General features: G+C 41.0%; 1 protein-coding gene across 1 annotated transcript in view; it reads right to left on the reverse strand.

The window, feature by feature from the left end:
- CLDN18 (claudin 18) overlaps nucleotides 1–8,274 on the reverse strand; it is a 29,760-nt gene extending 21,486 nt beyond the window's left edge. Inside the window, exon 1 of the mRNA XM_006049412.4 lies at nucleotides 7,985–8,274. Coding sequence (XP_006049474.1) covers nucleotides 7,985–8,204 — 220 coding nt within the window. The 5' untranslated portion in view covers nucleotides 8,205–8,274. The remainder of the gene's footprint in view (nucleotides 1–7,984) is intronic.
- Nucleotides 8,275–13,089: the final 4,815 nt, after the last annotated feature.

Below are 13,089 nucleotides of genomic sequence, written 5' to 3' on the forward strand. Positions count from 1 at the left end.
TTTTTGGAGGAAGGAAAAGTTAGCTTTAAAGGATAAAGTAAAGCTCCCTCTACTTAGGCAGAATATTGAATGAGTAGAGAGGGATTCTAAGTGTACACACTTTAAAAAATATGAAATAAGTATACATTTACGTGTGTGCAAGCTCAGTCGTGTCCAGCTCTTTGTGACTCCATAGCTCCTTTGTCCATGGAATTTTCCAGCCAAGAATTCTGGAGTGGGTTGACAAGTATCATCATGCTTTAAAACATGTGGAAAATGGGATTTTTCACTTCCCGGTGAGTTTTCTGTGCTCTAGAATGAGTGGACTGCTGCTTTAGCAGTCACTGCTAAAGAGTAATTGGGGGTCCACAGAGGAACATCTGGCTTCCTTGTTTATGGCAATGGGCTTTGTTAAAATATATTAAGTGTATCTCTAATGATAATGACAGTTCATGGCCTAATTATAATAGTATATAATAATGATAACAATCCATGATCTCATTGTGTTTAACAATAATGGGTCTGTTTCAACTTTGTTTAATCACTTTTACAATGAAGCAAAAAATTTTGCTGACTTCTTGAGGGGAATCCTCCCTATATTCAACTTTAAATATGGTTCTGGTGTTGTCATTTCAGATTGTACCTTTTCAGGAGCTTATGTTATTTTACTGATATTGGACAAAACATTTCCCCTAACTTTTCTTTACCTTGTTATAGGAATATTAATACAACAATATCTATGCTAATTAGGCAATATGGCAGTCAAATATCAATATAAAATATTACAGCTAGGAATATGGGAGGAGTTAAATTAGTATTATTAGCAAGACAAATGATTGATATATCCATTGATTCTTTTCTTTTAAAATATTAACACACTTTATAGTCTTAACTTCTGACTCTACCTTTTAGTGCTCATAATAGAAAATTTAGAAGCGGGAAAATGTCAGCAAATCTTACTCATAATTTTAAACCTTACACAAAATATCTGGCATACTTTCTTTTTAATCTATTCTCTGTATATATTTTTTACATAATTAAGAGATCATACAATTTACTGTTTTTCTCTTTTCACTTAATTGCATACATATTCAATTAAAGTACTTTGTAAACATTGTTTAATATATTTAATCCTAAATATTTAATCTATGAATATGTTAGTATTTCATTATATAGAAATGCTGGACTTCCCTGGTGGCTCAGACAGTAAAGAATCTGCCTTCAATGCAGGAAATCCTGTTTGATCCCTGGGTCGGGAAGATCCTCTGGAGAAGTGAATGGCTACTCACTCCCAGTATTCTTGCCTGGAGAATTCCATTGACAGAGTAGCCTGATGGGCTACAGCCCATGGGATCACAAATAGCTGGACACAACTGAGCGACTAACACTTTGACTTTCATATAGAAGTCCAACCGTTCACCAAAACAGCATCTATTCTTAGATAATTAGACTTTACCCCTCCCCCAGTTTTTTGTTTGTATGAAAAACAATGTTAATGATGAGCATTTTTCACGTGACTCTTTTGCCAGTATTTCTGATTACTTTTTTAGGACAGATTCCTAAGAGAGGAATTAAGATGTCAAAGGGTTTGAGGCTTTAAAAAAATCTTTTAAAAAAACTTTTTTATGTAGAGGCAGACTTTTTTCCTATGAATTTTATTCCTAGTAAACAGCATCTGAAGCATCAACAACATTTGAAAGATCTTGCCTCACTGAAACCCTTACCTGCTTTGTGAATTTGTTGTTATACGTGATCGCATGTTTAAATTTGCATTACTTTGATTATTAATGAGTTTGAAACTATTTTTTAAACAAATATTTGTGGAGTGTTTGTTTTTCTTTTTTGTGAATTATCACTTCTTCCTCATATATTTACTGGAATTTGGCATTTTGTCTATCAACTTACATGAATTATTTGTTAAGGATCTTAATATAGTGTTATGATTACTAAAAAGATCTTTTCACATTGAATATTTGCTTATTAATTTTTTTCATGGTTTTAGAAAAATACAGTGCTTTCCATTTACATGTTCACAGTACCTGGTGCATAATAGGTGCTTAATAAAAATCTGTTAAATGATGTAGTAAAATGAGTGTTCTTTTCTATGCTTAGGAATTTATTTTCCATTTAGAAATGATACTAGAATTATTTTAGAATTTTAGAAAATTTAAAAGTGTTTTGTGTATCTTTACATTTAATTAATCTGGAACCTATTTGGTTTGTAGTCTATGATTCATTTTTTTCCCTCAAAAAAGCTAATCAATAATTTTTACAGTACTTATTAAATAACTTTCCCTTTCCTCATGCTTTGTCAAACCTCCTCTACCTATATTAAATTCACATATATGTCTTCCTAATTTTAAACTTTGCTCCATTGACCTGTGTCTATCCTTGAGACAAAGCACACTTTTAATTATCACAGCTTTAGAATTTGGTTGAATATCTGGCAAAGTTAACTCTCTACTGTTATATTAATATTATCCTTAAAAAAACATTTAAAAATTAATTTCATCTGCTTCTTCTTATAGATAACCACTTCACCATGCTCCCAAGGGAAAACTCTCACTAGCATTTTGATTAGAATTCTTGTAATATAAATTCTTACAGGCTTAGGCTCTGCAAAAAATCTGCCTGGGTTTGAATTCTCAACTGCCACTTACTATCGTTCTATAGCCCCTTTGTGCTTCAGTTTCCTCATCTACAAAATGGAGATAATAGCACTACTTACCTCATAGAGTTGTGAAAATTAAAGTAAGTATAAGGTAATTGATGTAAATTTATATAATCACACAAATTAGATTTAAAATATAAATTAACATATGCTAATTTCTTGAACCAATGCCTAGGGCAGAGTAAGCTCTCAATATGTTTTATTATTATTATAATACAATTAGTTAAGTATATTATTTATTATACATTAATTAGGAAGAAATTCACATTTTTATAATATCCCTATCTAGGATCCTGTAGTATATATTCCTTTTTAGTTGATGTTTAAATTTTCCTTAGTAAACTTCCTTTTTCATTTTTATTCTTGCCTAACATTTAAAGATTGGAGAAGGCAATGGCACCCCACTCCAGTACTCTTGCCTGGAAAATCCCATGGACAGAGGATCCTGGTAGGCTGCAGTTCATGGGGTCGCAAAGAGTCGGACACGACTGAGCGACTTCACTTTCACTTTCATGCATTGGAGAAGGAAATGGCAACCCACTCCAGTGTTCTTGCCTGGAGAATCCCAGGGATGGTGAAGCCTGGTGGGCTGCTGTCTATGGGGTTGCACAGAGTCGGACACGACTGAAGTGACTTAGCAGCAACATTTAAAGATATTATTCCTAAGTGTTTAACACATAACACTGTATTGTGTTGCCTCACAAAGAGATTTAAGTTATTTTAATTCTCTTAATACACTACACTCTCTCATGCCACTGTGTCTTTTCCAATAATGTTTCTCTCTTTCTGAAAAACTCTTTACCTCTTTGTCTTTCTGGGTAACTCATACATGTCATAACTAAGTAACTCAGCTCAGCTGTCATTTCCTTTGGGAAGTCTTCCCTTCCCTCATGTCTACATCCTGTACCATATGAGGCACTGACTATGCTTTATAACAGTGGTTCTTAACTGGGGCCACTCTTGCCCCCAGGGGATATATGACAAGTCTGAAGACATTTTTGCTGTCTCAACTAGGGAGGGAAAGGTGCTGCTACTCACATCTAGTTGATGGAGGCCAGGGATGCTGCTAAATATTCTGTAATGTGGAGAACAGCACCCTACAAAAGGAATTATATGGCTTAAAGTATCAATAGTGCCTAGGTTGAGAAACTTTGCCCTGCAATGGTTTGTTTATCCTCTGTCTCTCTTTTAGATTTGTGAACCTTTCCCCATGTGCAGACAGCTTGGGACATAGTGGGTACTCAACAAATGTTTGTTGAATGCATAAATGTTCTTTCTAGTGCCATGATTTCTGTGTTACTGAGTTTAAAAATTTTTTACTTTTATTTTTTTGTGTGTGTTACAGTTACTTCCTTGTTACTTCTGTGTATATGGGAAGACCAAAGGCTTTACTTTTCCTTCCTGTCCCTGCCAAGAGGGGACCTTGTCTAAACTTGGTTAGTCCAGGATAGGGTGGCTGACAGTTTTAGTTTTAGTGAAATGACTCTGTCTAGGAAGGTTGACTGTCAGTCCAGTACCTCACGTTTCTCTGAAGGGTTCAGCTGTGCTTGACTTCTTCCCTCTGAGCCTAAGTATCTGTGTTTGCATTCTTGGGAGCGTGTTGCTTCTCTATGGAAATTAAAAAATTCTGTGCTTTCATTTCAGTGACAATGGAAAAAATTAAAGCAAATATGTTCCAGACCCTCAGGCTGGCCACTTATGGTCCGGGTTTACATTGGTATATATGATCATGTTTATACCAGGAGTCAGTGAAGTGAAAGCCTTAACTGATTCATGAACAAAGGGTTCATTCCAGCTCAAATAGAAATGGAGTCAGGGGAATTTCTCCCACCTTGTGGCACTGGTACTATGACTCAGACACCTGTGTCCTGGTGGTCAATTCTGCAGGAGCATCACCAAAAAGTACTGCATGTCCTATTTTGCACAAACCTGATTGCAACTAGTGGTGGGTGCAATTAGTGGTGGGTGGCACAGTGGTAAAGAATCTGCCTGCCAATGCAGGAGATGTCGGAGATTTGGGTTTGATCCCTGGGTTGGGGAGATCCCCTGGAGTATGAAATAGCAACCCACTCTCTGGTGGCTCAGATGGTAAAAAAATCTGCCTTCAAAGCAGGACACCTGGGTTTGATCCCTGGGTCGGGAAAATCCCCTGGAGAAGGGAATGGCAACCCAGTCCAGTATTCTTGACTGGGAAATTCCATGGACAGAGGAGCCTGGCTTGCTACAATCCCTGGGGTCACAGAGTTGGACACGACTGAGCACACATACTTGCAAATACACAGCAGAGAACTTTTGCTCCCCAGATCCCAGAAATAATCAGGTCAATAGTCTTAGAGCCACATTTCAGAAGCACCGCATCCCCAACCTCACCTCAAATGAACAAAATCATTGCAAAAAGCATCATGTCATAGATGCCTCATCACTGTGGATAAGAGAGGACAATTCCCTGATGAAGTGGTGGCTAAGGGTGAGAGAAGTGAGTACCTTGAATTTATTAATACCACTTTATAAAACAAACTCAGGTGAATAGAGAAACTGCATTAATAATACTAAAGTCAAAGCTTTGAGAGAGGTGAAATACAAAGTTGAACTGTATCTTTGTCCTATTAAACTCCAAGTGAAAACCAATAATATCCCTAATACCAAGTGAATTTTGACATTTGGGTTTATTTAGTGGTATTTACATTACAATTGCAAATGTGGTTTTGGTTCCTTGTATAAAATTTATGTGCATTAGGAATTTAAATCTATTGTTATACATGTCCATGTTAAAGTGACGTAAAATGAGTATAATTGAAATCAATATTGAAGGGCTGCAAGAATTTTTTTCTTTTAAAATGGATTTCTAGGAGAAGGCAATGGCACCCCACTCCAGTACTCTTGCCTGGAAGATCCCATGGATGGAGGAGCCTGGTGGGCTGCAGTCCATGGGGTCGCTAAGAGTCGGACACGACTGAGCGACTTCTTTCACTTTTCACTTTCATGCATTGGAGAAGGAAATGGCAACCCACTCCAGTGTTCTTGCCTGGAGAATCCCAGGGATGGGGGAGCCTGATGGGCTGCCGTCTTTATAAAAAAAAAAAAAAAAGAAAAAAAAAATGGATTTCTACAAAATTCTTTTTGAAAAATACTTCTCTGAACTATCTAGTGGCAGGATCTTCACACATAACACACACAAAGGTTCTAAGAGAAGGCCCTAAAACAGTTTCAGTCCGGCCCCAGTTTAGCTCTGTGAATGTGGGCAAGTCACTTTGCCTCTCTGAGTCTCCATGTCTTGACCTGCAAAATAAACATGGGTGAGGGCATGTTGACAGCTGTTGCCACTCTAGGACACCCCCAAGACTGCAGCTGCAGTCTTAGGTAAGAGGTGAGTCTAGGAAGATGCTTTTGCACTGGGGATTTCTGCTTTGTGTCTGAGAGCCGTGGGGCTCCCTGTGAGGGCTGTGAGCTGGGACTTGGGTGCAGGTAGGACACAGTCTGAGCCCTAGCTCTATCTGCATGTGACCTTGGGCAAGTTGCCCCAGCTCAGCTTCCTTGTTTCTAAAAGGGTGGTAATGATAGCATCAAGTTCAAGGACGGGGGGGCTTGTAGAGATTACACAAAGTACTTCAAGGCAATTGTTGGCTCAAGTGCTAGTGCCTGGTCTGCCATTGTTGTTTGCAATTTATGAAGCTGTATGACCCCTCAGGTGTCACTTGGGTGCTCTGCCTCAGTCTGACTCTCTCCTTCAGGGCCTCTAGCTCTGTGTGGACCCAGGCCCATGAGCCAAGGTCTCTGAGAGACCAGGGGCATTTTGCATTTGAGTTGAGGGTGAATTCCAAGGGCAAATGGTTAGACCTGGAGCTCAGGAGGGGTCAGCAGGACATAGAGACGTGGGAGTGGCTCACCTTTCTCCAGTCCCTGGAGGAGGGAGATCCCACTGAATCAGCCACTGGTCACCCAGGGATCTGGCTTATGTTCTCATTTGTATACAGGCCATTCCTCTCTTAGCCTGGCATTCAGTGCTCTCCACCATCGTCTCCATATAAATCCTCTCTTCCTACCAAGGTCATTCCTTCATTTCCTCCTGAGTAAGCCTCAGGTGGAAACAACCTTTAACACCTTCATGCCTTTGCCCATGCTGTTTTTCCTGCTGTGATGCTGCACCTCTAACTCATAACTACCTTTCAAGGGTCACTTGTGGGGTTTCCTTTCCAGTGGGTCTCTTCCTGAACAAGTCATCTTTCTCTCATCTCCTGCAGCACTAGCCCTCTATTTTCCTTACTTGTCACCTTATCATACCACCCTGGTGTGCACTTTCACGTTTTTGGGATGCCAGGCCCACAGAATCCTGAGGCTGTTCTGAGCTCTCTATCCCCAAGTATGGAATGCATGAAAGACCGAATCATTATGAGACAGAGTCTTCAACTTGCACCTTCTGTGAGGGCCTAAGTCTTGGCTCTGCAACCCAATGGGAAATTCCTGGAGGAGAAATCCTAGTATCTATTTCTGATCCTCCTTACTGTGCCCACCTTTCATCATTGTCTCTCTCCAGACTTTGATGAATATTTATGAAAGGAAAAAAGAACTAAGAAATAAAAATAAGTGTATTTATTGTCTTACTCTGATACCTGAGTGAAAGACACTTTTAACAATCTCTGCTCTTGAGGCTTGAAGTTTCCTATGTTAGCATGACCCATCTGTGAAGCAAACAAATCCTTACGAAACTAATAGGCCAGCCTGCACATCACAGCTGTCCCTCTTTTGCCCTGCATGGCTGAGTGCACTTTCTACAAGGTTCCTCTGTGCAGAGAGAACTCAGAAGCTGGTTCCATGTGATAATACATTTTGGAGGTCAGGAGATGCAGAGAAGGGGCAGACCCATCTGGTATCCCCCAGAGAAACATAGCACCCAGTTCTTTTCCTCTGCCCACTTTCTGTTGCTGCTCTGTACATAGGTGCCCTGGAACCTGGGACTAGGCACAGAGGGCCAGAGATGGAACTCCATTCGGGAGATTCACCTATCCAAATCAGGGTGGAGGATCTGGGACTAAAGGAAGGAAGTGGCTATGACCTGGGCCTCCTGAGTCCCGAGCTTGTGGGTGATTGAGACTTGTGTGCAGTAGAGTTATTTTAAAAATGTGCCAGTTGGGTACCACCTATTTAGGGATACAAGAGCCCTACCAGCTCCAAGAAGCTCCTGTCCCTAAATTTCCTGCACTTCCTGTTCCCACCTCAGTGGTGGGGATTGTTGCTCCTCCCTCCCCAGTGGTCCCTTGGCGGTGCCCCAGGCAGAGGTGGCTGTTCCTGTTCAGCTCTGTCTGCCCCCACATCTTGTCAGGTACCAGTCCTTACCTGGCAGCCCCAGCAGGGTGAAGTACCCCCGGCACTCGGTGAAGCCAGAGCTCTCTCGGACACAGGAGCGCCACAGCCCTTGGTAGTTGAATACAGCTGTCACCGGGTTGTTGTACAGATCCTGGGTGCTCCACTGGTCCATGCAGGTGGCTGCGATGATGCCTGCAATCCCGAGCAGTGAAACCACAAACCCCAAGCCCTGGCAGGCGGTCACGGACATGGTGGTGTGCAGAGCTGACACAGAGTACCACTCGACAGGCAGACAGTCAAGTTCTGAGGGTGCTGAGTGTTAGGATGGAGCTTTCTTAGAGAGGCTGGCACACACGTCACTGTGGACCACGTAAGGAGGCGGGGACTCAACAGTGCCACCTGGGCTTGCCCTGCGCCTTTATCTTCCCGAGCGAGAAAATTTCCACAACATGGTACCAAGAGCCATTTGTCTTCCACCATATGTACACTCTACTCACTGTTTACCTTTTGAGGGAGTTTCTTTCCTGATTAGCCAGGCTCCCCTCTGTGGAGGATAAAGCAGGAGCAGAGGGCACTGCCTGTAGGTCCCAGCAGGTTGGCTGAGTAGGGCTCCCAGTGGCTAAGCCACACAATACTTGGAGATGCCAAAGGAATGGATTTATATCTTAATCACTTTGCTGTACAGCAGTAATTAACACAACATTGTAAATCAGCTCTACATCAAATAAAACAGTGATTAGAGATGAAATGGCTTTATCCGTGTGGCTCTCCCAAGGTACTACTGCCGCTTTACTTAAAAACCTAGGTAAGGCAGGTTATGAGGCAGCATGAAATACAGCTGATTCTTCTTAATCACTGTTATTACATTCTATACAGTTGCCAGGAACACTGAATTAGCGAATACGGAATCATTGCCCCCCGAGGGAATACAGAGTTCAGTTACTGTGAGCCTCAGGTCACATTTTATCAATTGGTCAATACATAACTTTGTTTTATGTGGGTTTCTGCTTAAAGACATCTTATTTAATGTACATTGTTGATTCATTAACATTGAACTCGTGACCAACAGCACTAGAACTCACGCCTGAACAAAGCTCATCTAATATATCCTTTTCTCTGTAAAACACATCGCAGTCTTCTTGCCCCTAGGAGCCCTAGCCAGCACGTCAGTACTATGCTTGGGCCATTTTAAATAAAGAAATCACCAACAAAAAACACAAAGATATGAATAACATGGCACTAAAAATACTGCAAGAAGGGCATTTGTTTATGGGAGGAGCTGAAACAGGAAGGCAGAACGTCATCTTGTTCCACCTCACCTAGGAACATACACATCCCACCACCCACATTTTCTGCCCTATGCATATATACATGTCCAGTGATGATTGAGGAGGCACCTTGGACACTGATTAAAATACATTTTAGGGAGCAGGTGAATTGGTAAGTATGAATCTGCAAAGAATCAAATATAGTTATTTGATGGAACTGGGTAGTGAATGTGGTCAAGCTATTTGCAGCTTCTGTGCACTGACCCTGCCTTCAGCCCAGAGACCACAGGAGAGGGAATATGGCAGAGGAAAGTAACAGGAAGGCACTGGGCTCTGGAGCCAACAGCCCGGGTTCATCCTCATGGCACTGTTGACTTAGCTGTTAGAGACAACAGCTATATCACTTCTCTGATCCTCATTGTGTTCATCTGTAAAATCACATAATAATGGTGATTATCTCCCTGAGTTGATTGTAGCTTAAACATGGAACTCTAAACTCAGAAAACAGCAAATAATAGTAGGGCAGACTGATGGCAATATAATAAAAAGCTTTAGTGATTGACTAGTCACTTTCACATTGTGTTTCTTCACACTGATCAGAAACTAGACCCTAGCCTTCCACACAAGGGATCTCTAGAGAGGTTTAAAAATTTTTTGGTCCAAATATCATTTCTACATACTTTGAACCTAGATTCAAGTCTCAACTCTTTCTCCAGCTCACAGGACTATATTATACATTGTTGGCTAACACCTCTGTGTCTCAGGTCCCCCATTATTAAAGTGAAGGGTTTGTAATGTATAGAAACATTGAATCAATATGTTGTGTACCAGGAAAAAAAATAAAGTAAAAGATTTTGAATATCTCAGAAATAGAAAGCTAATGACGGGTAAGTAGGAGATTAAATACAGCTAAAGTTAGCATCCATAAACAAAAAGATAGACCTGAGAAAAGTAAACAAAAAGATAGATCTGAGAAAAGTACACAAAATACAGACACAAACAAAGAGATGGAAAGCATGAGATGGCAGTAGGAGGCATGGAGGATAGATTAAGTTCCAACATACAATTGGAGTATTGAAGGAAGAGAATCAAGAGAATGAGAGAAGGACACTATTTGATAAGTTATTGGCTAAGAATTTTATACAACTGATGAAAAGCATTACTCCCGTATTAAGATTGTATAGTAGTTCCATGAAAGGTAAATAAAAATAAAACAATATCTGAATTATTGTATATTGCAAAAAACACCAAAGACAAACAGAAAAACCTTTTAAAAACCTGAAAGAAAAGAATTACAGCCATTGTATCAAGTGTACCAGTAGAAACCAGGAGGTAACAGAATTATATCTTTAAAAATTGAGGATAAATATAACTATCAACCTCAAGAAAATAAGAAGATAGGCCACAAATGGAGAGAAAGTATTTGCAAAAGAAAAATATCTGCCAAACTACATTTTATACAAAAAACTTTTGGATCAAGGACTCATCCCAAATATATAGAGAACTCTTTGACAGTCGGCATTAAGGAAATGAAAAACCTGATAAAAAAATGAGCAAAAGATCATCTAAAGAGTTCTTCATCAAAAAAATTATATAGATGACAATTAAGCATTTGAAAGGATGCTCAACATCTTATGTCATTGCTGCTGCTGCTGCTAAGTCACTTCAGTCGTGTCTGACTCTGTGCAACCCCAGAGACGGCAGCCCACCAGGCTTCCCTGTCCCTGGGATCCCCCAGACAAGAACGCTGGAGTGGGTTGCCATTTCCTTCTCCAATGCATGAAAGTGAAAAGTGAAAGTGAGGTTGCTCAGTCATGTCCAACCCTCAGCGACTCTAGGGACTGCAGCCTTCCAGGCTCCTCTGTCCATGGAATTTTCCAGGCAAGAGTACTGGAGTGGGGTGCCATTGCCTTCTCCATCTTATGTCATTAGGGAATTACAAATTAAAACAACAACAAGGAAAAATATTTGAGTAGAACCACACATAGTGTGATGAGATGACACAACTTGCAACATTTCTAATAATGATCATGTACGAGGCAATAAAATCAATCTCAAATTTAAACAGCAAAAACTGCGAGATACTACTATCTACTTGCTAGATTGTCTAAAATCCAAAACCCTAACACCAAATTCTAGTGAGGATGTGGGTGTGGAGCAACAGTACTCTCATTTACTGCTGGTGATAATTTAGAGTGGTATAGCTATTTTTGGAAGACAGTTTGGTGCTTCCTTGGTAGCTCAGATGGTAAAGAATGTACAACATCAAGAGTATACTCTATGTAAACTACAGACTTTGGGTGAGAATAATGTGTCAGTGTAGATTCATTGATTATAATAAGATGTGCCATTCCAGTGCCGAATGTAGGCAGTTTGGGAGGCTGTGCATATGTGGGGCAGGGCTTACATGGGAACTCTCTCAACCATGCTGTGAGCCTAGAACTGCTCTAAAACATAAAATCTATTTTTAATAAAAGGGCTGAGCTCCATCTTTGGGTTGATATCTGACTGGAGAAAGAACAACTCTGGAAGGGTAGAACAGAGATCAAGACTTCAGTAGGGGCAGGGAGCTGGAATGAGAGATGCCCATGAAAATGCAAAATTCCTGGGAATTCTGAAAAGTCTTGGAGTGAACAGTAATCTTTCTCAAGGTGTAGAATGAGAGCCCAAAACAATCTCACACAGGTCTTCAGGGACAGGGGAGACCCTAGGGGAGATCTCAGTTGCGTGACAAGCAGAAGGAGCAGGGACCATATCCTAGTGATGTGCTCAGTCATGGGATGGGGGAAAGAAGTCAGAACACACTCAAACTCTTGGTAAAGGGGAGATTGTGAGGCTTGAATTGGGGGGAAAGAATTCCGACTCAAAATGTCCATCAGTGACTGCGAGGCTGGTTCCTTGTAGCTCTAACCCTCTGGCTGCCAGATACACATCTTAAGCCCTGTGACCAAGAAAACACTCCTTATATCCAACCTTCTGTCCATATGGTCTGTGGTCAAGGATTAAAAAAAATTTTTTTAGGAGACTTCCCTGGCAATGCAGTGGATAAGAATCTGCTTGCCAATGCAGGGTACATGGGTTCAATCCCTGGCCAGGGAAGATCCCACATGCCTCAGAGCAACTAAGCCCCTGTGCCACAAATACTGAAGCCCATGCACCTAGAGCCCATGCTCTGCAATAAAAGAAGCACCGCAATAAGAACCCAGTGCACTGCAACCAAGAGTAGTCCCTGCTATCTGTAGCTAGAGAAAGCCTGTACGAAGCAATGAAGACCAGCTCAAACAAAAAATATATAAAAACAAAATCTTGCAGGATTTTTTTTTTCACCAAATCTAGGCATTGCAAGCAAAGCAATCTCAGTATATATGCTAAAATTTGAAGAAGCTCATGTCCTAACTCTAACACTGTGGGATTTTTCTTACACCATTTTACCAAAAGTGAGCCTCTGTCCCCTACAGAAATGAGGAACATTTATTATCCACATTATAGGAATGCTTGGAGAAGGCAATGGCACCCCACTCCAGTACTCTTGCCTGGAAAATCCCATGGAAGGAGGAGCCTGGTGGGCTGTAGTCCATGGGGTCTCTGAGGGTCGGACACGACTGAGCGACTTCACTTTCACTTTTCACTTTCCTGCACTGGAGAAGGAAATGGCAACCCACTCCAGTGTTCTTGCCTGGAGAATCCCAGGGATGGGGGAGCCTGGTTGGCTGCTGTCCATGGGGTGACACAGAGTTGAACACGACTGAAGTGACTTAGCATAGCATAGCATAGGAATGCTTTGAAAAATAATAGGCTGAATGCCACAACATCCAGAGATCTTTGTCACTGAGTTTGAGCTCTGAAAAAACAAATTCAAATTTCCCA

This window comes from Bubalus bubalis, chromosome 1 (assembly GCF_019923935.1).
Source record: "Bubalus bubalis isolate 160015118507 breed Murrah chromosome 1, NDDB_SH_1, whole genome shotgun sequence".
Classification (NCBI taxonomy): Eukaryota; Metazoa; Chordata; class Mammalia; order Artiodactyla; family Bovidae; genus Bubalus; species Bubalus bubalis.